The following is a 27,377-nucleotide window of genomic DNA, read 5'->3' as shown; positions in this document are numbered from 1 at the left end:
TTTTGCTCCAGCTAATAAAAACCCACACACCTTTTCTTCAAAATTTAACTTTAATAAAATACAAATAAGGGTGTAGTCTTACTTGAGATTATTGGTCAAGCAAAAATACAGATAATCTTTTATAAACAGTAGGAACACTTGTTTTTAACACTTGAGGCAGTATTTTTCAATTTATATAGAAGCCTGTAACAATAAGATGATTATGTCTGCCCTCCTCCTCGTGTTTCTTAAAATAGCTCCAGGGAAATAATTATGGTCATACAGCTTAAGGAAATACCACTCTGCCTCAACATGTCCAATGCTAGGAAGAAGAGTTGCGCTCCTCATGAAACTGTTAGCACAAAGTAAAAACAGTATTTCAAGAAGAAATCATTCAATGCCTTATTTTTTTTTAACTAGTATGGGTTATTTTAGGGCTCTATGAATTCTTGGAAAGGTTTTCAAGCCTTAAATACAGGCAAATCTCTTTTCCTGGGTCAATGTACAAACAAGGTCAGACAGGCAGCTTTCCAACCAGATTAAAAGTCACAATGTAGAAATGCTTCAGATATGCACAAGTGGGTACTGAAGCATCTATTTGTTAAAATAATTGCCCCGCTCCAGCTTATTGTGCAAAACACTAAGCAAGCAGAACACTTCTTTTGCTTTCAAGAACTTTTGCAGGACATCCACAGCAGGAAGTTCAGGAACCAAAAAGTACATCCACATGAAGGAAACTAGTATTTCAGTAGCCTTTTCCCCCAATGGAAGCAGCAGGAAGGAGAAAGTAAGTGTAGTTTGCAGCATTTAGTCCAACAACATTATAGCTATTGCAGAACAAAATATTTTGAAGTGACAGTTACATGACATGTATTGAGATCCTACTGGTATTCCTTTACTTTGTCTTCATTTCACTAGCACTGTGAAATATATGGTAATGATTTCTACAGAATTAATAACTGCAGTTCCAAAAAACCAAATACAAGTTTTCACATCTTAACCAAGGTCTAGTCCATTATGAAGCACCAATATTCAAACTGGAGGATTTCCCCCTTAAATTCGGAAATTAGGTAATCTATAACCAAGTTGTAATATATTTGAAAGGATCAATTCATAATTCCCCCTAATTCTAATGCTTAGCACTCACTGTTTATTGATTGAGATATTGGATCCTATGAATGAGCGTGGCTATAAGTAATCATCCTGGAAATGTAAGAAGGTATCTCAGGTGTTCAGTCCATTACCTCCTGTTCAAATAGACATGGCTGAAATCAGACAAAATGGATTGATATTTAAACTTACACTGATTACAGGTAGTCCTCGACTTAGACCAAAACTGAGTCCAAAATTTCTGTTAGAGACATTTGTTAAGTGAGTTTTGCCTTATTTTACAATCTTTCTTGCCACAGTTCTTAAGTGAATCATTACAGTTGTTAAGTAAATCTGGCTTCCCCATTGACTTTGTTTATCAGAAGGTCCCAAAAAGTGATCACATGATCCTAAGACACTGCAACCATCATAAATATGAGTCAGTTGCCAGGTGTCTGAATTTTGATCATGGGACCATGGGGATCCTGCAAGAGTCATGTGAAAAATCGTCACTTTTTTTCAGCGCTGTTCTGACTTCGAGTAGTCACTAAATGAACTGTTGTAAGACAAGGACTACCTGTATTTCCTCCGTAATTTACTGTAAAAATCAATATAAGTTTATTTCAGAGGATGCAGATAGAGTTGAAATATATAGCAATCTTTTAGCGGCAATACTTGTATCAGAAACATACTGGCAGCAATTATTCAATTTGTCCAATATCAGTTTCCTCCATCTTCCTGCTCCCATCACAAAAAAGTAACCTGGGTTACAACTATATTTTTGGGCAGAAGACAAAGGGAAAAACAGTTAAACCCCACAGGAACATACTGAGGCACTTCATTCTGAAAAATGCATAATGAAGAGTACTGTGGAAAAGTGCAAGTATATTTAAACAAGACTTGCTTGTAAATACTATATTACTACACCAAGTGTTCTATAGTATGTGAACACAAATGTGTAGTCTCTCAAACATGCATATTAACTAGAGATGGGATGTAACTAAAACACTCCCAACTCTATCATCAAATTTGATTTTTTTTTAATAGCAGATTTAATGGGAAAGAGGAAATTGTAACTCATCTCCAAAAATGTAAAAAGAGGCTGCTGCGATGTTCAAGTAAAAACCTGTGGTACTATGTTTTTGATGACAATGTCACCATCAGAGCTTTCCAACACACACAAAATAACAATTCGACGTGAATGATCAATTTTATTTATTTTCTCCTGGGCCCAATTATAGCTGATGGAATAGAAAGGAATTGTCTACACATACAAAAAGTTACCTGAAAAGTTACATGAGCTATACAAGTCATGGTTTCAAATCATTTTTCCTCCAGTGGCCAGGAAACTGGAAATTGGAAACAAATGCTATTTCATGTCTATGGACATTCCCAATCATCCAGGTCATGGTTGTTCCGAAGGTGCTTTTCCAAAAGGCAGCTGGACTTCCTCGGGTTTTTTTCCTTGAAAACGTTTTGCTTCTCATCCAGGCTTCTTCAGTTCTTGGATGAGAAGCAAAATGCTTTCAAGGAAAAACCCAAGAAAGTCCAGTTGCTTTTGGGAAAATGCACTGCTGAGTCATTTCCTTGAAGATTTTGAATTTAATGATAAAAGTAAACTAAGTGTTCCAATCTTGCAACTGAATTAACAAATCAGATTTTAATCTTTTTAAATTCTGGAATTTCATAGGGCCATACTGCTTCAGGTTTAGACACAAAGTGTTTTGGAACTTGCAGAAATGCATTATAGCATCTGTTTTTAAACTTTCTAAAGCAAGTATCTTTTTCTGAGAAACAGCAAATCTTCTATTTATACTTCCTGCATTTTGAAACACAATTTTGAATTAAATCTGTAGAAGTAGTATGCAACGCACGACCATAACTGAGCCCAAAATTTATGTTGCTAAGCAAAACAGTTAAGTTTTGCCTCATTTTATGACCTTACTTGCCACAGTTAAGTGAATCACTGCAGTTGTTAATAAATTGTTGCTAAATGAATCTTGCTTCCCCATTGACTCTGCTTGTCAAAAGGTCACAAAAAGTGATCACATTACCCCAGGACACTGCAACTGCCATAAATAAATGCCAGCTGCCAAGCACCCAACTTTGGATCACGTGACCCTGGGGATGCTGTAATGGTCATTAAGTGTGGAAAAAATGGTCGTAAGTCACTAAACTAATGGTTGTCAGGTCAAGGCCTTGTACTTGTTTGCCCATCGCATGGAAGTATTTTCTTCTTTTGCATTCATCAACATGGTGATAGGTACTTACATGAAAGGAGTGTATCTTTGATAACTAAACTGACACGATAAAGCTGGATGAATGAGGGGATAGGGAAAGGATAGGGACAGAGACACAACAATAGCAGATCACAAAAATGCCTAATGTACAATGATGAAAAACAACATTACCTTTCTCCAAAATGCATTATACTTTCATCCTTACATGGGAAGGCTTTCATTTCATAGCTTTAGGGGTTTAATCATAAAACTTGGGAGCAATGCAGTACCTGAGGAAGCTGAGACAAAAGGGTACGAAGTAGCCTCAAGCTACATGATTAGAGAATCTCTCATTCAAGAGGTGGAGGTGAACAAAGAAGCTGCAATAGCAGCTACATAAAGGAATTCTCCAGGGTTAACAATTTTTCCATTACCCTGGGATTTCCTGATCCGATTTCCAGTGTATAAGCAACCTCCCCACCCACAATTTCTTCAGATATATTGAGATACTTAAATGTGCAAGGGAGTTTACCCCTATAATTAAAGAGGAAGATCCAGTCCCAGGCCACTAAAAACATGATTGTCCTAGAATTAGCAGTAAACTCATGCCCCACCTTCCTGTCACGTTACACAGATTTCTCATTAACACGAGGTATAGCAAACCTTAGTCAATGCAACCAATCCAAGCAGTATCTCTGATGAGAAGAGGTGACTACTTCTTCCTCAGTGTCAGCACTACACCTACTGCGACAGCCAGGATAGCTACTGCAGCTGCCCCCCCATAGAGCAGAAGGGATTTGCCTTCTGGCAAAAGAAGGGGTTTTTCCTCTCCATCAGCAGACTTTTCTTCAGAATAGCTCTCTCTTGGTAGTTTTGCTTCTTCTTCTGGTAGCTGTATTTTTTCAGGCATGGGGGAAGCCTTTTCACTTGAGGGAGTTAGTTGTTTGGCAGTTTTACTCAACATCAGAGGTTCAGGTTCAGGATATTCCACTACGCTCCCCTCTTTGTGACCCTCAGTGGGCAAAGGTGCAGAAGGGCTTAGTCTTTTAATCAACAAGCTTTCAGCCTCTGGCTCCATTTTCAGCAATGCAGCTGGGACCGCTGGCAAGCTCAATTTTTTAGCACTTGTGTGCAGGCCCACTGCTGACACTGCTGCCTCGTCAACACTCTCTTGTATCTCTTCCTTTTCAACATGTACAATATCTGAATTTGAAGAGTTGTTTTCACTCCTTTCCTCACCACCTCCATTGCTGTCCAAGCTTTTCACTTCTTCAGGATCCATAGCTACTTGCTGCCAGGACTCGGGCCCCAATGAAACTGGCAAGCTCTCTGTATGCCAGCTCTGGCTGGCTGACAAAGAAACGGGTAAGCTCTCTGATTGCCAAGATGATGTTACTGTGGGTGACTCAGGTGGGCTCACCTGGCCTGAGTTGTCACTAGTTAGGATGTAGATGTCATTGCTGTCTTCAGCAATGATTCCATGGAACTCTTCCTCTTCAGAATCCAAACTAAAAACGGTTCCCTGAGTGGAGGGGGAAATAGCAGTCATCAAAACCATCAGAGTTCAGAACATGCACTTTTAAGCAATATATATTCATTTAACAGCTAGAGGAATCTGAAATACCGGTAGTGCTCACTTGGCAGTCCCAGAAGTCCTGATTGTGGTCATTCAGTGAGGACTGAACCATATTTAGATTAAGATCTCTGCCACAGTTGCCTCAGCTTCAACTCTCCCCACTCCCCTCTTCCTTCCTCATCTCTCCCCTTTTGGCCATCCCACTGTCTCCTTCTGACCTTCACTGTCTCCTTCTTCCCACTGCTGGCCCAGGACCCAGGCACTGGGAGAAGTTGCAGCCAAGGGATGTGGGTCGCAAGCACAACCTTTTGGCAGCTTTGTCTGCCAAAAGGAGCCCAGCCAAGGAGGAAGTAGTGGAATGGAACTAGTGGAGAAGGAAGGGTGGTGGTGCAGGCAGAGGTTCCCTGGGTAAAGATGGCAGCGAGCCACTGCTTCATCATTGCCCTGCTTCCTCTGTTAGCTCCGTCCTTGCATAGCGCCTGGATCCTAGGCCAGCAGCGGAAAGAAGATGGCAACGGTCAGTTAGGAGGGGCAGGGATGGGTGATAGTATTACAGAGTGGAGATGGTGGGAGGTCGCAGGTAGAGAGAATTGAAGTGCTGCACTTGTAAATGAGGGCTGTTTTTTTAATGTCATGTGACAATAGGATCACTGCAACCACTTCAAGCATTGGTCACAACTATCACTCATTCAGCACCATCAGAACTCGGCATAGTCGCTGGACAAATGGTTGTTAAGCAAAGACTAACTGTATGCAGTAGCGCTTACTGGTATTATAACCAAGTTCTGAATTTTAATAAACAAAACAGTAATGTTACTACTGAATAAAAATCTAGGCAATTTATATTCATAGAAAAAGTGATAAAACTTGGAACAGCTTTTTACATTGTAGTGCATTTATGCAAACTCCATGATATGGCATTTAAATGTAAGAATAACTTATTTGTTCTATTTGGGTCAGTACCAGATTTTCAAATTCAACCATGTTTTCATTCTATTTATGGATCAACACATTTGAAGAGTTTCATTGGGTAGGAGAGGATTAGAGGAATGCAATAATAATACTCAAATGCTTTAGCTTCAACCCCCACTCCCCAAGACAAAAAGAGGTTAAGTATTTGAATCTCAACACACAGATTCAAAGAGCTAAGAACATAGCTGGATTGGTTAGAAATCCTTTGGTAGACGTTAAAGCAGATTTATCTTTTCCTAAGCTTACAATGCTGCCCTCCACTGTTCATATGCAATCCTGAAAAAAAATATATCTCAATTTGTACAATATATTTCCAATACATACTATGTGCATGCTTAAATTTTATCCTCCACAAATTCACATCTTTGCCCAGCTCTACATTCTAATACCTTCCAAAATTAACAATAATCTCATGATCAAACAAAAAAGTAACAATGTTTTCTATTTATTTTTTTCCCAATTCTAGAAACCTATTATAAAATTTCAACATAGTTTTAAAAAGTTTAATGTACTTTATTTGAATTAAGAGTACTTAAATAATTATGCCAATGTAGAAAAATAAGCGAAATCCACAGACTATGCAGTCTTGTTTGCCATTAGGACAGAAACATTCATCCATTATTCAGGGAAAGCTCTTAGAACTTCACCGATGGCCAGTTTTCACATCCATCCATCTGTGCTAATAGAATGTAGCACATTCAGACAGTTGGACTGAGACTGGCCGGCAGCCATCCAGCAAGCATTTATTCGCAAATCTCCTATCATTCCTTTTCAGTGATCAAGTTGTCATATGGGCTGAATGGCCTAATAGAGAAAAAGTACATGTTATTCACTCATGAGTGGCTCCTTTTCCTCTGTGTTCTACATGTTTCTAGGTTGGCTTGCTCTACTCCCCCTTTGCTTTGGCATAGAAAAACATAAAACAAATGAAGTGCGCAGTAGCATTTATAATTCTGATAGCACCTTGTGGGAAAAACTTTCCATATTTCTCTCTAATTTAGGACATGGCACGGTTACATTTTCCCATCAGATATTACTTTTACTACGGAAAGCTTAAGAGATCAGAAGAAAATTAAGGGATATGGATAATAATACATCAGAAAACCTTTTTCTGGAGGGGATATTCTACCACTCTCTTTACTGAATCAGATATGCCAGGACATCAGAGTCATCCTTCTCAAGAAGTGCAAATGTTTCATAAAGTAGAGTTAAATGCTAAATTTGTGAATTAATGTAAATCTAGCTAAGTTTTTTAAATTCTACATATCTACTGAAATAGAGTACCGCTACAAGGAAGCTTAAAATTAGGTTAATTTTTCAGTAATAATATTTATGTTTTGGAAACAACACAATCCAATATCCCTAGAAGAAGTACAGGTAATTCATTTAATTGTTACACATTTCAGGAGCCAAGTTCCCCGGAAAATAGCTTTTTACTCTACTAGTAAAAATATAGCGATAGACAAATATAAACATAGTCTAGAAAGACAGGGAAGAAAAAATATATTCTTTTAACTTTAAAAGGAGTGGGCATTATGCTGCTGTTCTTTCTCTTCCCATCCCTACATCCTTTTTAGGGGAAGAATGTAATGTATTTGGTAAAACACTTGACAATTTATATATATTTATTCAAAATCTAATGACTATACTCCATTTGTTGATGGGATCCCAACAAACGGCTATACATTTACTGCAAAATCCTCTCTTAATGTCAAAAAAAAAGACTGTAAAGAGGCATGATGATAAAACAGACTTAACTGCAACACTGACATGCAGATTTGCAGGTTTCATGGCAAGAAACTGAAGAAAATAAGGATGAGAACATAATCACCTATTCCTTAGAAGTAACAACATCCCACAAAAAGAGGTTCTATAGGCAGTTAAAGTTGCCAGGGAACCAAGAGCCTTTTCTACCAAAGTATGCCTAAAGACCAGAGCATTAAAATATGTGTACAACAGATGTGCATGAAATGTAAAGCTGAGTAATTTAATGCAAATTATATTCTTGAGCTCACAGAGGAAAGTTGTATAGTTCTTCCATTTCAGTTAATCCATTTCTGAGCTGCACCACAGGCTACAAAAACCTTTTATATTTATAAAATGAAGCAAATTACAGGCTTTTTATTGTCTTTAAGATGCCAGTAAAATAAGATACTGCATCCAAAGATGCCCACGGTAAAGCTGTTATATCAAACACAAAAAAAATATCTGTAGACTCCAGCGTTCAACTGTAGCTGCTCCTCTTTAATATCAGGAACTGACTATCAGCAAGAGCCGGTAGGATCAGATGTGGGTCATATCCATATGTTTACATAATCATGTTAATGTTTCATGTTATTTATTTTATATCCTATATTACATTTTACCTCTCAATGCTTTATGTTTTTGGTATTGTTAATCAACATTTCTTTATAAAAATGAATGTAAGGGCAATTAATGAAAGCATAAATATTGTATTTTAAAAAAGCAATATGCCCATCCAATCTCAGGCTGCCTTATTAGAATTTTCTAGGCAATTTCAGAAGTGCTGCAATCAAGAATAAGAATGATAAACATGTTTTTAGTGGCCTGGGACTGGATCGTCCTCTTTAATTATAGGGGTAATATTGAAACTCCCTTGCACATTTAAGTATCTCAATATATCTGAAAAAAAATGTGGGTAGGGAGGTTGCTTATACACTAGAAATCGGATCAGGAAATCCCAGGGTAATGGACAAGTTAACCGTTAACCCTGGAGAATTCTTTTATGTAGCTGCTATTGCAGCTTCTTTGTTCACTTCCATCTCTTGAATGAGAAGTTCTCTAATTATGTATTTATTGTTATTAAATTTATTTAATATTTGCAAGTCATCATGCCAAAAACCACGTTTTCATCTAAAATCAGTTTGCAGAAAAGAAAGCCTAAGCTATAATATAGGCTTCTTTCTATCAAACACGATACATCAAGCTGATTAAAATCCACTAGCTCCCATTCTAAATCACTGTGGTGAAAGAAAGAACTAAACAAATAAATCAATCCCTGGAAAACAGGAGTAGTTGTTGTATGTAGTATGTAGTATAAAATATTCCACATGCCAAATGAAAATTTTGTATCAATTGTTTCATAAGAATATACCAATTTTCCTGAAATAAGTATCTAATTTCCCTAACTAAATCTGAGTGCATATTATTATTATTCTACTACTATATTATGCTCACACTCTATCATATCTAAGTATCTTCAAAGTATGTTGCTATCTTGGTTTAGCATTACCTCTAATATTTTTGCTGTGTCATTTAGTGTCAAAATCTTGAAATATTAAGTCTCAAAAAACCCATAGGGTTTTGGACTGGACTCTGGAAAGTAACACAGATAGAAATAGGAATCAAACAATTATGGTTTAAGTGGAAAATAAATTTTCTCATAATTTAATCATCAGAATTTTAAACACTGCCAATTTTAGAACCAAAACAAAGTAAAATAGCATACCATATTTAAGAATCAACCATACAATCTGTAGCAGTGAAGGAATCTTTCAGATCATTCTATAAACTTTCATCCAAAACCAAAAAATACTGAATTATGCACTGCCAATTCAATTTTGTGCTTTAAATTAAAATATATTATAAGTTCCAAAGATTTTAATGATGCAAAGATCTGAAAAGCAGTACAACCCACAAGTAAATACCAGACAATAGAAAAATAATCTTCAAATAACAATATTTAGTCATTTTCAATCCTGATAATTCTCACATGTCCTTTTCCAAAAGTCCATGCAGTACTGAAAATGAGGGAAAGGATATTTAAAAGCATATATCACCTCAGTAGAAAGAGCTTACCCAAGCTTACTGTTCCTATTTTGCAGTTTTCCAAGAGAAGCTTCTCATAAAACAGATGCTGCCCACAGAGGCGAGAGAGTGAGTGAATGGAATAAGGGAAAGGGAGAGTACACACATCAGCTTGTGCCTTAATACTGCTTTGGGGCATCTGTGAAGCTAAGCTGCTGCCAAATTAGAGTGGACATTTTTAATTTAACTCGAGGAGAAATACTAAACCTTTCCCTTTTTGCTTGAAAAGTAACCTTTGCTATAAAAACGCCAAAGGGCTGGTCTCTATCTTATTAAAAACATACATTTCATCTCTGAAAATACTTGCATACTACCTTAAGAAAAACAAACAAGATGAATGAGTCAACAGAAATCACTCAAATCTATGTAATGTTTGGTAACAGTGAATTAGTGGACACATTAATTTAGGTCAATACTTACTGCTTACATAGACATGACTGAATTGCAACTACATCTCTGTTGCCCTTCAATATGTAGTAATAGTTTTAAAATCTTAATGCTAGTTTATTCTACTACATCTCTGTTGCCCTTCAATATGTAGAAATAGTTTTAAAATCTTAATGCTAGTTTATTCTAACTGTTTCTCACTCTTTATGCAAGTGTTATTTCAGTTCAAAAAAATAAAAGCGAAGCATTTCAGTATGAAGAAACCAATTACAAAGAAAACAAAAATAGTGTATTGTCCATTTTCTGTGAGCTGAGACCCATTTTGGTTGACCTAATATTCCTCCCCGTCAATTAAAATTAGTTAAGCATGTGGAAAGTACTTGTAGAAATAGTCTTTATTTACTTTTTATACGACCACACTTTTAATGGACTCTTGGGGTACACAGCCTAAAATGATTTATTTTGGTATCTTAAAATACCAAAAACATACTATCATAGGCATCTCTCAATAAGATATAATTATTCTAAACAGCATTTCTGACCACCCTTCTAAATATTAGCACGCAATAGGCACCACCATTGAAAAGAATTCGCTTCAGACCTTCATCTTTTGCTGAGAAAAAACCTTCAACTTCCCTATATGTGACATTTAAACTGAGCAATTATGTTATGTTTAAAGATGGTCCTTAAAGCAGTTGGTCCAAGCCATCTAGGCCATTATAGGTAAAAAAAATGGCACTTTGAATTGTACCTGAAAGCTTACTGTAACCAATGTAGAATTTGTAACAGTGGTGTTGTAAGTGAGAAGCAGTTCTCATCAACCAATAAATGAACTGCTGTGTTTTGTCACCAATTGCAGTTTCCTAGTAGAACAAATTGAAATAATTTATACAGAAGATGACACGGCCACCAATCACTGTTATCAGGAAAGGCTGTAACTGGCACATTAGACATAGCTGAACCAAAGTCCCACTGGCCATGGCCTCCAACTATATATCTAAAAATAGCTGAAGGTATATAAATTGACAACCTCCCATGTTGTGAGTCTGCTTCTTGAGAAAGTGTTACCTCATCACATTACCAATGGAGCAGACAGAAAATTAGATAGTTAACGTCAGGCCCAAAGAACCAAGAATGCATGGAGTTACTTCTAAGTAGTTTCTTTAGGATTGTTTGCTTACAGACAGAATCTTACCAGACTAAAACAACTGTCTGCATAGCTATAGATATGCTCTGGGAATTGCTAGGAATGGTCCATCCTTGCTATCTTACTGCCTACCAGACATTCCCCAGCCCCAATATCTCTTTGTCCTCTGAGAAAGAGCCTCCCTGTCCTGCAACCCCAGACAACAGTCCACCACATTTGGGTTTTTGCATAAACAGCAACTTAGTCTTGCTTGGATTCAGCTTCTCCTAATTTCTTCTCCTTCAGACCCCGACAGCCCCTATATGAGGGATCAAAAGTTCCACTGCATCAGTGGCCTGGCCCAAAGTGAAGATCTAAGTAAACGTCAAAAGATAGTGAGAAAAGGCTTCCGGTTTGAGCTTCTTCAGCGACAGACCGAAACCTTGTCTCTGCGAGGCTTCAATCTGTGCTTACCGCTGGAGCGCCCCGAGCTGGCTGGTTTCGGGGCTAAGCCACCCCATAGAGGTGGTGAAGAGGGGGGAGACTGCCTGCAGGGTTGAGGAGAGCCGCATCTCTCCTCCCCAGCTGGCCATTACTCCCTTTCCTGAAGGCAGTTGCAACGGTGGTCAGAAATGGCCACCACAAAGAAGAACTCGACCAGAAAAGAATGTGCAGGAGGAAGATAAGAAGAGAACGTTTTGGTTGGCCGGGTCAAACAGCAAAAGCAACAAAAAAGGTACCCTGGAATTGAAACTATTAAAAAACAATAACATTGTTCCCTAAGAAGATTTTTAAGCTGCGAAGGAGAGAGAAAAGGGAAAAGATTTGGTTTTCTCCTTTTCCTATACTGACAGCTAAGAGACTTAAGCAAGAAATTGGAAAAAAATCCACTTTGACATCAATAGGCATTTAATGCTGAAAATAAAAAGTCAAAGGGATAATAAAGATTTCTGGATAATTAAAAGCTTTTGAAAACAGGAAAGGAGAGAAAAAGAATAAAAGGGCAGGATCTGGAAGGGAGGAGACTGCCTGGAATTAAAAAAGAACTTACAGCAAAATCTCAACAAGACTTCCAAAAGATACATTCTAACTGAAATATCGCAACAAAAACCCCAGGAAGAGAAAGTCGAAAAAGAAATAGGAAGATATAACTCAGGACTATCTGGATTACTTGATGATTTCTGGATTCTTGGTTATTGTTTTGAATGACTAAAATCAATCGGGTGGTTGTTTAAAATTGTTTAAAATGGCTCCACTTTTAGAAAAACTGAAAATGGAACTTAAAAAGTACAAAGAAGATGCACAAGAAGGGAGAGGTTCTTTTGGCTTTGTATTTCAGTTTTTAGAAATGGAGATTTGGAATTATGAGAAACAACAAGAAATGCCTGCAGAACAAGAAGATTGCGACAAAGAAGAAGCCATCTTTAATGAACAAGTAATCTTAGATGGGGGGGGAAGGAAAGGGGGGAAAGAGAATGGAAAGTTTAAGATTGGGAAAAACACCCCCCCCCCCAAATAGAGTGAAAAATAAGTATAAAATCAGAAAGCAACAGAAGAGGGAAATGCAGAAGAAAGAATTAGAACTAGAGAGACAAGGGGGTAAAAAGGGGAGGGAGAAGATGAGAGGGAAGAAAGAAAGGAAAAGAAGTTATAAAGGACAGAAGCAAAATATAGAGAAACAGGGCCTATTTAGAGATAATGGGTGAAAATTTAATGGAAAAAGGGATTCTGCAAAGGTACATAAGATAGTATGGTTATATTAGAAACAGAAATAATTTTAGAAAATATGAAACAATGTATGATAAAATAGCTAGTGGATTCAGTGGAATGCTTGTCAATAAATAAATGTAACAAAAGGTATATTTAATGATTTATAAAATATATGTGAAGAGAAATAAGGGAAAAATTAATTATGGAGATTATATGTGTTTTTAAGGAAGTATGATATTTAATTGAAAAGAAGTGTTAAAGATGTTAAGATTTTAATGATTATCAATGATAGAACTGAACTGGAATGGAATGAGGGTTTATAATTACATATATTTACAATCTTTCTTTTTTTTTAAAGAATATAGTGTGTATTATAAGAATGTACCAAGTAGAATTCGATTGGAAGTTATGTATTATGTATTATATTGAAAGTCATAAACTTAAGGTATATATTGAAGTTTAAATAAGTTGAATGGATATAATTAAAAGATATAAAGGTGACAACAGGGCGGGAGGGGAGAGAGGAGGAGGCAGGGAGGGAAGGAAGGAAGGAAGGAAGGGGCAGGAGGGAGGGGCCTCGTCAAGCCCAGAAAAACGACAGCGCGAGAAAAATTAGTATTTTTGCACTTCACAAATTAATGACCATGAGTTCGTTTTTGATAAACTCCAACTACATCAAACCCAAGTTCCCTCCTTGCGATATGAAATTGAAACAGAACAGACAAAAGTATAAATATAATGATTTGAATTGAGATGAGATAATCAAAATAAAATTGAGAAAATGAAAAGAGGGGAAAAACTGTATAGAAAATGTAGAATAGTATAAGATATGGAATAGAACACAAAAAGGAGCATGAAATTGAGTTTTGTGTCTGTATAAAGAAGTTCAACCCGGGACCATGCTATTTTCAAAAAAGATGTTTTACTTGTATTTTGTATGTGTGAAAACCCAAATAAAACTTTATTAAAAAAAGAAAGATAGTGAGAAAAAGAAAAGCCTCATAGCAATCCACATTTGGCACAATCTCCAAACCAACCTCTCTTCTCATGCTAACTACTACAACTCCCACTTAGGAAGGAATAGAACTGCTACATCAGCACTGCCACGAAGTCTCACAAATAATCCAGAAAGTCCAAAAGGTTTAGTAATGATAGTCAATTCAGAAGGATTGACTCCACCTTAGTCCTTGAATTAAAACAAGATTTGCTCCCCTTTTCTACTCCAACATCACTTTCAGCGTTTCTAAGCAGCACAATTAGTTTAAAGTCCTAATTTACAGAAGAGTTTTGGCAAAAGTAGTTATATGCAAAAAGCTTTAATAATTTCAAAAATTCTGTGAAGCAATTTATTTCTTCCAGGCATCCAGTTTTATGAGAACAAAAAAAAAGGGTGTTTGGAGCTGATAACAGCTTACTACTTTCCAGCATAACTTTGTCAAGTTATCCAGATGCTCAAAGCCCAAGTGATAGTAACATCTGTGTGCCTTGTTTATGCTGTGGCTCTATTAGCTCTTTATCTTACATCCATCCATGCTGGTACAGATGCAGACCAACCCAGCACCTTTGGTAAAGGATTATCTTTAACTACAAGATGAGACTTTTGAGACCACAGCTCTTCTGGAGAGTCTCTCTGACTTGTTAGCGATCCATCTCGGTATAAACAGCCAGTTCATAAAGACATTAAGCAACCCTTGTATTTGAGTGAATGATTACGCACTGAGATTTAATAATTAAAATAATTAAAACCAAAGTAATTATAAACAGTGTTCCACAGTAAACATTCCTAATTTCTTAGAAATAGAATTCTCTAAATTTTCATGAACAGCTCTGTAGTTTGGTACATATGTAGATAAATATACATCAAATATATTGAGGAATAAAAGCTACATGTAACCCCATCAAAATGAATTATTGAATGAGAAATATAACTGGATAATTACACATTCACACATCTTAATCATTTAACCACATACAAATAGTCCGTACAATCACAATTAGAGCCAGGCCTCCCTTCACTAAGTGATATGGTTGTTACATAATTTGTAAGTCAAGAACTACCTGGATGGCTAAAATGTCTCACAAGTGACCCACAGCTGATGAAATAGAGCTTTTAATTATTCATTTCTAATCCAGTAGCAATTAAGTATATCATCTAATTGTAGATTTATGCTGCATTTAGTAAATTAGATTAATGCTAAATTTTGGTGACCATACAGATTTTCTCTGGTATGATTTGGCCCTGGTCTGGTCCTTTGGAGAACCTAAAATAGTTATACTGCAAACCACAGCATGATTTGCTTCTGTTGGAAATAGTGTGTGCCCTGCGTTTAAATTAGAAGCTGCATCTCTCCAACAATTTGTGGGAAAAACTAGCAGACATTAGGATTGCTAAAATAATATATTGGCTGCTTAATAATTCCACTGTTAAGTATGGCATGAATATACAAGCAACCCCAAAGTTTTATTTGCCTGCCAAAGACAACTGGAAACTAACTTTCATTAAATTTAAAACTTAAGCTTGTAGCTGGATATATGAATCCTGCTTCATACTTCAAGTGTAGTTCAAAAAATGAAATTCTAAATTATTTGTTATATCAAGGCAGAGAAAAAATGGGGGGAGAGAATGAGAAAGAAATGTGTAACAAATCAAATAGAACATAACCTACATAATAGGACAATCTATATTATCAAATATAGAGGGGTTTTAAAACTACTGGGAGATAATTTCACTAATCCCAGATTAATTCTGTTTAAATCTAGTGTTGTTCTGCCTCCCAGTAAGGAATAATCTGGGTGCCCTCAGCGCCACTTCACAACTTTTGCAAAAATAGAAGAGAAAAAGGAAATGAACTGCATGTTTCAAGCAGGCTTCATTAAACATTCAACATTACTTTAAATAACATTTTAAATGAAACTGATTTCTTGCAGAACAATAAATATCCAGATTTTAGAAGGGTAATTTCCTAATATTTAATAGTTCATAAAATTGGAGAAAGAAAATCTTGATGCTTAAAAGAAAATACAATTAAGCCAAAGAATTTTCTACTCAGAATAGTATAAATATCAAATGTAAAAAGGGGAAGAAAACTCCAGAAAACATCATCAGAAAATAAAAAATGAAAAAGAATTTATAGAATGTATCACAGTCACAAAAGTTTAGTATAAATGGATACAATGAAATTGCTTCTTGCTGTTTGATACTTCTTCCAAAACCTGAAGATTAGATTAAGTTAAACTCCACAGGGAAAAAAAATATTTAGGAATAAGCTTTGTCTCATGCAGAGACTAGTGAGAATTTTAAAGCCAGTTTTAACAAAATCTTTGATCATTCTCTGCTATTTTCAAAAGAAAAGCTATATGCTTTAGGGACAGCTAAATGTTAAAGCCATTGTCTCACTAAAATAAACATACTTGAAGCTGTCATTTCAGAAGAAATATATAGTCAAATATTATCTGTCTTACCCATCCACCTTGCTGGATGATATAATCTGCAACATAATCTTCCAGGTAGATCACTCCAAAATTCAGAAGTGCACCAAGTGGCTCTTGGCCCCGTTTGGACAGCTCTACCAAGAACTTCTGAAGTATCACCAGGGGCACTAAAACCTAGAGGAAATAAGGACCAGGGACTGTAACATTGTGGCATAATGACAAGGTTTTCTACATTTAAAGCATCTTATGTATGTTATGCATTTGTGTGTGGGCATACAGTATTCATGCAAGCATACACAGTATACTTATATGAAGAAAAGCTCATCAAAAATATACATATATTATTTATAAGAGGAAGAAGTCAATACCTTAACATGTTCACATCTGAAAGAATATTAGAATACTCAATAGAATACTGGTTGATTATGTTATTGTCCAGAAGGCTAATTTATCTCATAATAAGTTTCTTTATTCATTGCTTATCAAAATTAAGCTTTTTTGTTTTTTACATTATCTCAGAATTTCCTTCAAGCACTTGTTATCAGTTTTGCAGAATTATGGAGTTAAAAGTAGCCCCCATTTTTAAGATTACTAAATGGAAAGGAGAGTAGAACTACATCTAATCAAAATATTACTGACACTTTAACCTAAACATCTAAATGACTTCTCTAGTCATTTCGTGAAGAAAATTAAATATTGCCCAACAGTTGTTTCCTTTGTTTTCTGCCCTTAATACAATGAAGTGTAAATAAAAGCTACAGCCAACTTACAAGTTTTGGGTCAGAAAGCAATGCTAGTATTTCTTTGTTGATAAGGCAGTATACTGAAAGCCTTGTCTTAAAAAAAAAAAACCTACTGGAATCAAACAGAACCTTTTCTGGATCATAATTTTTAATTAGCATTACTGATTTCTATTTATCCTTCATATCGCCTACTCCAATGTCTTCAAGCTTCATATACATGAATTAATATGCACTGTAAACAAATCATATTGAATATGTAATGAACTTACTCAACAACAATTATTTTTGTCAACTAATTACTAGTTAAGCGGAGTTGTCTCAAAGAAGACGTTCCTGAAAAGGAATGAATGCTGCAGACATCACTAGCTAGCCAAGTTAAATAAATCTGTCTGTCCATCCATCCATTCATTCATTCTGAATCTAACTATGAATTAAGAAACTGGGTATTTTATATTTCAGGTAATTCAACTGGCACGGACTCAATATCCACTGAAAGGAATTTTTTAAAAGTGAGCTGGTCATTACCTTGCTCCATCCACTAGCATGACTTGCTGCTTCCTGCGTCCTCTCTTTGTATTCCTGATAATTCACTGGCCTGAATAAGAAAAACCAAAAGTGAAGATAATGAAACTAAAGAAAGGCAAAAATATAACAATTTTCATTATATCTATATGCTACTAAACTAATTATATTAATACAATCAAAAAGAGCAAAGCTAATTTCAAGAAGTTGATTCAATCTATTAGCATTAAATCACAAAACTGATAAAAAATATTCAGACTTTGAAAAGCAAACAGCAAAAGCATAACACCTTGTTAACCAAATTTTGCCACAATTCATGTCTTGAGCAGGTGTCAACTGCCCTCCACTCATAAACGGACTTTGTCAAAAACTTAAATATTTTAATTTGCATCCCATCATTCTCATACAGAATTCAGGGTGCAATGACTTCCTAAGAAAAGTTGAATAGTTCACAAGTGTCTTTTTATACTCCTCAGGGAAAAAATGGAAGATTAAAATTGTTTTAATATATGGTATCTTATGTAATCTAGATTAAAATTAGCTACAGTTAAAATCCATTATTTAACCACAATACATTCTAGTTAATTAAAAATCAGGTTCAAATTGTGTATTTAAAAGCTGGCTTATTTACCTTCTTCAGAGAAGCCAAAATTTTCTGATTTGTATGATAAATCACAGATATTAATGCAGTTTGATAATAGAAGCAAGCCATTTCAAGCTCTCCAATCATTTACATTTTTGTTGAAAAAATGGATATAATTCTGCAAGCAACTTAATTTTATTACTTCTATATTAACTAGCCCACCACATTTATTTTAAAGGTTCTCACATAATGACCACTTCATGATAACCTCTAGAATTTTCCCAAGTATCAGTATCACATTCTCCCCTGTATAAAGATAAGGACAATTCCCACCTCTAGTTTCCCACAATTCATTGATTTTTTTGTACAATACAGAAATGTTTAACCAGAGCAACAGCATTTCTTCCATGCCGCAGAATGCAATTCATTTTGCCCCAAGGATTTAAACTCATTCAAAATAAACAAGAATGTCTTGATTGTATTTTTGTTAACTTCAAATATTTTGCCTCCTTGTACTAAGTTTCACACATTCATATGGAAAGATAACAATCAACAATCAAAACCCAAGTGTTATGGCTCCCAACTTGTAGTTTGACACTACCTTCTTCTTCCAGCTTCCTAGTCCAGCCCACTGTCTGGTTCCTTCTTCCCAAGTTCTCCTCTAATAACTAAGTGGCTCTGACATTGCTTAGCTTTTTCAGATCAACTAAGGTTGGATAGATGCTACATCACTTATAGCATTATATTTAATACGTCCACTCCTAATTAAATAAACAAGGTTTACGGTGTCAGTGAGTGCGTGTTCCAGATTATCTGGAGTTTTATATGTTTAATTATAACATCCAGTTGGCATAAAAAAATGAAATATTTAATCCTATATTACAATATAATTGCTGTTTTACCAATGGAATACTGCAGAATATCATTTTAAGCTGTGGAAACTGCTTTTCTGACCAACTGCATGTTTTGCAGAAATTCTTTTTCTAATTTATGGAGATTGAGAGTATTACAGGTAATTGGCAGCTAAAGAGACCAAAGGAGTAGACAGTCTTCAGATTACAATAGCAATTGGGGCAGAAATTTCCATCACTGATGTGGTCATAAACTGTGATGTCATGTGACTGCATCAGTTAGTGACAGCAATCCTGGCAGTCCTTGTTGTCATTAAGCAAGGATTGTTAGGCAAGGACTTCATGTGACTACAATGTAGGAAGAGGCACTGAAACTGTGTCCCAGTCAAGTAAACCATCAGGTGAGAGATATGGGCAGGTACTGTGGGTGGGTGCTACTGAGCAAGGTATCAATTTTCTACCTAACATTAACATATATTGCTATCTACATTACAGCAAGTTCTATTATTTTCTACTTGATATCTTATTAAATGTCAGGAGTGCTCCCACTATGAAAATAGAGAAGCAATATTAATAAAAAATGTATACCCACTATGTGTTTGGCAACATTTGTGGTTCCTAAAATACAAAGATATCATATAGCATCCAGTATCTAATAAACAATGCTGTGCTTCAATGGTTAGATGACCTAGACATTGATATTTGAACATAGATCTTTTAAACATTTATATTTTACTGGGTTGTACTAATCTAGTTGAAACATTTATATTGCTAGTCCATGTATAATATGCTATATGCTAAATAAATAACCTTTCATTTTGTTGGCCACTAGATATAAAAATGTGCTTTCTTTGTGTTGGATCAAAATTCCAGATTTAAATAATAGAAAAAGTGTTATTCGTTTCCTGCAATAATCAACAAGCACATACTTTTGAGAGCAAGTCAGTTAAGGTAACAAAAAGCTGTGCAAAATTCAGTCATATTAGCATTATCAAAATTGTGAGAATTTTAAGAGCAAGTACCTTCCTGCTGAGCAAAGCAAATGAGAACTCACTTGCTAAGTAGAATCTCTAATGCCTTTTCAAGGGGTTCTTTCAATTCTTGGAATACCTTCTCTCCAAGGTGAGCTAAGCAGTCTTCAATTGAAGTCTCTGGGTTTGCAGGACTAAATACTGGAGACGTGTGGCAGTCAAAGCCAGTTGTAGTGAAAGCTGAAAATAAACAGCAGAGTTTTTTTATGAAGGATTTATATCATGAGTGAAAACATTATATTATAAAAAGAGAAATTCATTAAAGTGTATATTAGTAAGAATACAGCTCAGGAAGAATACAATAGAAGTACAGAAAAATCAAAGGCAACCCATCATATACTAAAATAAACAGAGTAATAATATGCAGGATTTCTATTTTTATTCATGCCCGCTCAACCGCCAATGAAAATTGTCAGAACAGGTAATTTAAATCTTGTTGGATTATACCCTTATATCAAATATTTCAAAAGCTGTGATTAACAAGGTAAATGAGTGGTCAAATCATGGTAATGATGTTTGTTTTAAGAGTATTTTCTCTGGGAACAAGGAAAAAATAATACCTTTTCATTACATTACTAACACAGGAAGAAAAGTATACCAATATGTACAGACCTTCCAAAATTTCTTCATCAAGATGTTTCAATTCTTCTTCAATTTCGGCTTTAACTTTTTCCAAGATCTCTTTTTCTACCGCTTGTGAGAATGCAGATGGTTCTGTGCATGGATAAGTAGCAATGATCAATCATATCTGCACTAAAGCAAATGTATTCTATTTTATCATAAACTTAGAAAGTTAAGATTGTGTACTTAATGCATGGAAGAATTTAAGCAAACTTTTCAAACAGTGAAGCATAACTGAAGAAAACTAATCATACATTGAAGAAAACTGAAGAAAACTAATCATAAGGAACACTACACCTATTTTGAATCCTTTTACATTCACGTTAGTGGGATAGTGCTGTAAATACATATATAATAATGGGAACTGGAAGAACATTAAGACTAATTAAAGTGACGTCTATACCTATAAATATCTGCAAAGCTGATATTTAATTTCTTGGAATATTATTTAATTTTTATTTATTATTAAATTTTTATGCCATTCATCTTGCCAAGGCAACCCTAGGCAGTTTAACAGTCCTACAATTAAAATACCATATAAAAATTAAAACAATAAGAACCATTCAGTTAAAATTCAGTTAATCAAGATAGAAACAAAGGGAGCAATGCGTGCCTGGGCAAGAGATGGGGTCTGGCTAAATCCATTAACCAACTCCAAGATACCACTCATCAATTGGGGCTCCAGGTCAGCTAGCAGAACCAGGTCTTCAAATCCTTTTGGAAGGCCAGAAGGAAGGATGCAGATCTCATCTCAAGGAGGGGGGGAGCAGGATGTTCTAGAGAGCGGGTGCCACAGCAGAAAAGGCTCTTCTCCTGGACTCTGTCAGCTGAAGTTCCTTGATCAATGGGGCCTTGCAGTATGCCTTTTCTGCCAACTTGGGTGAGGCGGGCTAATCCCAGCAGGATGAGCTGGTTTTTCAGATAACCTGGACTCATGCCACAAAGGGCAAGGTGTTGCCATTAAGGGCTTCCAACACCTTGAATTGGACCTGGAAGCAAACTGGCAATCAATACAGCTTACAACAGCAGTGTAACATGGGCCATCCTAGGGGCACTAAGAAGTGCCTACACAGCTGCATTCTATACCAGCTGAAGCTTCCAGATACTCTTCAAGGGCAGCTCCATGTGCTACAATAATCCAACTGAGAGATGAAGAGGACTTGAGTGACTGAGCGTAGGGACATTCTAAGAACAATGCACATATTAATAGTTTTATTTACATTTACTATTTAAATAGTATACTCTCTTAGCTAGAATATTCTACTATTCTGTTATTTTTTCCTTCTTATTCAAAAAGCTGTTTGCAGAAGAAAAATATCTTCCCACCTCTAGAAAATTAGAGTGAAAGTTTCACTAATCCAAGTAAAACTTTCTGGCTGCCATAGACTGGTGTCTCATGGCAGTGTCTCATTTCACAAAAAGCCTATTTTGGGGGGTGGGTGGGTTATGAAGAACACACACTCTTATATAACTACAAATTTCTGCAACATTTTAAGAGGTCATTGAGAAGACTGAGACTACAAAGTACCCTTTTTCCATCATGGCACCAGTGCTCTAGAAAAGTTTTCCTCTAGAACACAGATTGCCTCCTCAGTGGTTGCTTCTATAAGTTACTAAGATCAAACTTTTCTGCAGGATCTTCAAGGAATGGCCATCAGCATTTTGATGCTTATTCATTCATTTACTTATTCTTTGTGCATTAATTGTTGTTTCTGGTTATGAACCTGAGGCGTTCTGTTCTTTACAACAACATGGAATTGTATTTTGCTTTGTTATCTACTGCCATGATTCTGTAAAGATTTAACACCATACAGGTAAAATAATATATAGAACAACATGCCCTGTTTCAAAGGATTATAAAATTTCCTCTTATTGTAGGGCAGTACCAAAATAATATTCACATGCACAATACCGTCCACAAAACTAGAAATGAACTGTTAATGTTCCAGAATTGTTTGATGGTTCACATGTATGAAGTATGTATTAAAGGTATTTTTTCCTTTAGAGATAAAACTAACTCTTATGATTACCACAAACTATTTAATAATTACACATCTCATATACTTAACATTTAGAATTAGTAAAATTATTTTGATGACCGGTCCCAATGGGCACGAATTAATTATTAAAAGTAAATTTAAGACCCTTTCAAATGTACACAATGCTACTTAAGTTAAAAATATATCAATAACTACCTTTTTTCTCAGCACCAGGCTTTGGTGTATTACCTTATCGTTCAGTAAAACAGTGTTCACAATTTACATTTTTAAAATATTTTTAAATTCCATTTATTACATATTTAACTGCAACTGAGTACCTTACCTTCAATAGACAGAGATGGCTGTTCCTGAGGCTTTTCCTGTGACAAGAGACCCAAATAACTGAGGACAACATATTTTGTTTCATAATGAAAACCTACAGGTACAGCAGTAGAGGATGCCATTGAGTTGGCTTCCAAAGTTCCGTAGGATTATGGCCCACGTAATATTTTCTTTGTTTAAAATCTAAATAAAGAAAAACACACATTTAATTTTTGAAATTTGCAACCATATCCTGATTATTTACAATTATGTCAGCACACATTTATTATTGTACTGCATATTCACATATCAACATAAATATATAAGGAAAAAAGTTATATAAACTTTATAGCAAGTTGTCAAATTTATCATTACATGTATTTTAGGATCACCTGACTTGCTAACAGGACTTGTGAAAAAAGATCTTGGAATAGCAGTAAGAGACTGCAAACTAAATATGACTCATAGGTGTGACAATGGTTTAGAAAAAGCAAATGCAATGTTAGATTATATTAAAAGAAGTATTTTATTTTGCACTGGTCAGACATTATTCTAATAACTCTGAACTACCTGGAATAGTTTAGAGGAGGGCAATAAATGAAAAAAGGAGAGAATGTTTAGGATGAAACAATTGCCCAGAGAGCTGAAACATCCCTTCATTATATATGTTCAATCAGGGGCCAGACAGCTACTAGTCATGGATATTTTAATTTGGATTCCTGCATGGAATGTGATAGTGTAAACAGCTCCTTTGAACTCTATTCTACTATAAAATCCTCTACAGATTGACACAGCTTTACTAAGCTTCTTGCCTGAATAACATAACAAGAAATTCCATCAGAGATTTGTTTAGAAATAGATAAACAGGAAAAACATCATATAAATAGTATGAAAGTAACTTTTTCATATTTACTATTTCTAATATTTACACTTTCTTCCTGTGGTTTTTTTTAACTGCAATAACATGAAACATAGGACTGGAAAAATGTGCATTCAAGTTTAATAGCCTTCTTGAAAATTAATAAGCAACTTGAGATCTGAAATGGTTCTTGGCAAAAAATACTAATGGGTTTCCTAATTTGGTGACTTGCACCTATACCAGCCTCTAAAATAATACTTCATTACATAAATTGTAATAGATTGTATTAGGGTCCTTGTAGATGATTAAAGGTCTTTGCCCACTTGCCTTTCAATACTGTACAAACAATTCCCACTGTGCTTTATTTTGCCATATTTCTCTCTTCCTCTTATCCTCAACCTTGGTAAGCAACCTTATATTGTGGTTACAAGTATTGGTGTTAAGAGTTTTCCTAACAGCAACTGATGACAATTTGCAGATGTGCACAATCTGCCTTGCTTTGCCACAGACAGTTACATGACCTATAAGGAGCAGAGTGAGTTCAACCTATTGGTCATTTTGGACTTGTCTGTTCACATCTGCATCCTCCACTCTTCAGGTTTTGGGTGTTTGCCCCTGACCCATTCTTTTTTTTCCCTGATGGGGCACAGAGGGCACAACTGTATCTGAGTGTTTCCCACAGCCTGTTGGATAGTTGATCAACAATTGGAGGAACTGAATAGGAAAGCAGGAAAGTCAGCTGTCTGGTCAGGGCTTGAGAAAGCCCTTTACAGCCATTAGCTGTCTGGAAATGCTGGTTTAGACAGTCTGTACAACTGATAAATTGCAATCAGCCCAAGAATTGCCTGCCAAAATACATTTAAAAAACAGATGTTTTGTGAACTATATTTTAAATGTCTAATTAAACAAATGAACAGCTTAATATATTCCAATAACAATCAGCTATTATTCAAGTTATTTTGAAATTTTGTAAAGATGAATCCAATTGGCCATGTTTGTCATTCTAGCACTTACTATTTTACAGCAGCAGTCTTTAGGTGCAGATGTTTCTACTGAAATTTATACTATAAAATATGCAAATAAATTGATCAGCTATTTTTCTGTAGGAAGCCAGTCAGTAATAAGTTTGCAGTTTTTATCATTCTAATAAGCCTGCTTTCTCTTCTAACCCTTAAAGCAGTTATCTTTTTTCTGGAATTGTGTAGCTTATCCTCCACACATAACTGTGGGTTCTAGCCTTGCCTTAACATGAAGTCAGCTGCTTGACCTTGAGCCAATCACTCTCTTTCAGCCCTAGAAAGCAGTCAATGGCAAACTGTTTGTGAAATCTTGCTAACAAAACTGCATGAACTAGTCCAGTCAGTTGCAAGGTGTCAATACTGACTCGAAGGCATGCATACACGTACATGCACAGACACATAATTATTTCATGATTTCACTCAATTACTGTAAGTGAAAAAAATACTTATCTGCTTGTTCTCAGTTTAATAGTGTATATAATTTTCCTATTACTATATGACTATATAAAGCTAATTAACATTATGAAAAAATGAGGTAGGCAAAACACCTCTTTAATGTCTTAAGGATCAATTTAAATCTATCAAATACTTTGAGATGAGAAATCTGTTACATGTTTTACAATGATTGTAAAACGATTTGTTACAATTGGAACAAATTTTGGGATGTTACAAAATGACTACAACAGGGGAACTGGCCAATCACACAAAAACATTCCGTTTATAAGAAAGCAAATATTTGAAGTTATTTCCTACAACACCTCTTTTTACTCACTTCTTCTCCAGATAGGTGGCCTTACTGTTCTATAGACATCATTTTTATTTAGGCTAAGCAGACGACCTCAGCCTCTATTCCATTCAAAACTTTATACCCACGTTCAGTTATCAAGTCACTATTGGTTTTTGTTCCTTTTCTGCCCATGCAAATTGTATTGCCCGCAAGAGAGTTCTGTATCCCAACGGATTATGGTCAATTATTTTGAATGTCTTGTGCTTTTTCTTCTCTTCCTACCAAATGAGTTAGAGTTATTACAGAGAGTAAGGAAGATTACTTTTATGGAAACATGAAAGAACTGTTATTTAGGCAAAAGGGAGGAGGGAGGAAGAGGAGGAACTAGCAAAATCAGACTTGAAAAGTTCTGTTATTATGGCCAATAACATTTTTTTCCCTCCTTCTTGTGGTTTCTTGGTCTGGTCTACCAGGAGGCCTTGATTAATGGTTAACAGTTACCTCTGTAAAGGTATGTACTGTACTCCCAGCATAAGCACAAGGCTATTTCATCAACTGATTGTTTCTCCCAGACAAAAACTTTTAGGCCACATTATTTTTAATCCTTATGGCCGGCAAAACAAGAACAAATGTAGGGCCTCCTGCTTTGGCAGGGGTTGGACTAGATGACCTTCAAAGGTCCCTTCCAACTCTATTAATCTGTAAATCAGATGTCCTATCAGCCGACAAAGTGGACCCTATCACCCCCGTAACCGGATCATAGACCATGTACCCCTTTTCCCATTCCATTTCTTCCCTTTAAGTGGAAAAAGACACTCGGGGGCCCCTCCACAGTCTCCCAAAAGGCTGCAGCTCACAGAAATCTTGGGGGGGAGGGCAAGAGGAATGGAATGAGCCCCGCCCTTCCCACCGAGGCCCACTGAAGGCACCATGCCAGGCCAAGTTCCACCTGCTGAGACCAAACGATGCTCCCACCCTCAGCACAGAACCGTGTCTACTAAAAACCCATGCTCCCCAGCTAACTCTGAGGAGTCTGGGGCACACAAGAGATGAAGGGAAGCGTCTGGTGACTGGGAGGGGTGGCCCCACAGCGGCCGTCATGGGGCGACCCGAGTAAAAGTGGGGAGGGGGAAACCGGGAAAAGTGGGGGGGGGAGAGAAAGGGGGAACGGTGATAAGGGAGTACCCCTCTCCAACGCACCCACGTATCAGGGCTCCGACCTCCCATTACTCCCGCCACTCCCGGATCAGTCGCCCCCTGAGCGCACAACTAACCGCTCAGCACCCTCGGGACGGCACGCAAACCAAAGAGGAACCACGCGCGAACGAACCCTGAGGCTGCTTTTCCTTCCACTCCCCTTCTGGGAAGTGAACGTGCGGGGTGGGGGAGAGGATGAGGCTTTCCTGACCGTTCGCCTTCTTACCTGAGTCTCGCGAGGACGAGACCAATTTAAACCAAAAAAAAAAAAAAAAAAAGAGGCAGAGGTCAAAGCGAGGGGAGGGCGCGCGACACTCCCTCGAAAGTGACCCTTGGCGCCTGTCGGTGCTGCGCGCGCAGCAACATCCTTCCCTTCCCCCCCTCGTCACTCCTCCAGAAAAGCAGCCGCCATGCCGGACGAGGGCAAAAGAAGGGTTTTTGAAGGCGGCGGGCGCGCACGTGGGCGTGTGACGTCACCCGCAGTGTAGCGGAGGAGGTGACTAAGCAGATTCACGCCGCAATCGCGGCTGAGCGCGAGCCTTTTTGTGATCGACGTGTTGAAAGGCTCGGACATAGAGATAAGAAATATAGAGTTGTAGGGTGTGA

General features: G+C 36.5%; 1 protein-coding gene across 6 annotated transcripts; it reads right to left on the bottom strand.

Moving 5' to 3' along the window:
- Positions 1-31: 31 nt before the first annotated feature.
- On the bottom strand, positions 32-27,136 carry BCL2L13 (BCL2 like 13). 6 transcript variants are annotated; one of them, XM_087935079.1, is made up of 8 exons: positions 26,998-27,112; positions 25,620-25,852; positions 22,992-23,173; positions 20,661-20,762; positions 20,072-20,228; positions 17,587-17,656; positions 16,349-16,492; positions 32-4,809 (listed from the first exon to the last, which is right to left on the bottom strand). In XM_087935079.1, the coding sequence occupies exons 3-8, from the start codon at positions 23,110-23,112 to the stop codon at positions 4,000-4,002; spliced, it is 1,404 nt and encodes a 467-aa protein (XP_087791205.1). In that variant the 5' UTR covers positions 23,113-23,173; positions 25,620-25,852; positions 26,998-27,112; the 3' UTR covers positions 32-3,999. The 6 variants fall into 6 exon arrangements, with proteins under 6 accessions (XP_087791205.1, XP_087791206.1, XP_026572446.2 ...); XM_087935080.1 differs by lacking the exon at positions 26,998-27,112 and adding an exon at positions 26,905-26,953; XM_026716661.2 differs by lacking the exon at positions 25,620-25,852 and having other exon boundaries at positions 26,998-27,136.
- Positions 27,137-27,377: the final 241 nt, after the last annotated feature.

This window comes from Pseudonaja textilis, chromosome 5 (assembly GCF_049901715.1).
Source record: "Pseudonaja textilis isolate UNSWEBS1 chromosome 5, rPseTex1.2, whole genome shotgun sequence".
NCBI classification, from domain to species: Eukaryota; Metazoa; Chordata; class Lepidosauria; order Squamata; family Elapidae; genus Pseudonaja; species Pseudonaja textilis.
This window is presented reverse-complemented; position numbering and strand designations above follow the sequence as displayed.

Excerpts from the sequence above, each read along its gene's own strand:
- BCL2L13 (XM_026716661.2), bottom strand. The coding sequence starts at position 23,112 with ATGGCATCCTCTACTGCTGTACCTGTAGGTTTTCATTATGAAACAAAA. Across the intron at positions 20,229-20,660 it reads TGATGAAGAAATTTTGGAAG|CTTTCACTACAACTGGCTTT; the intron begins GTCTGTACATAT and ends GTTTATTTTCAG. Across the intron at positions 17,657-20,071 it reads TTAGAGATTCTACTTAGCAA|GCCAGTGAATTATCAGGAAT; the intron begins GTGAGTTCTCAT and ends TTTCTTATTCAG.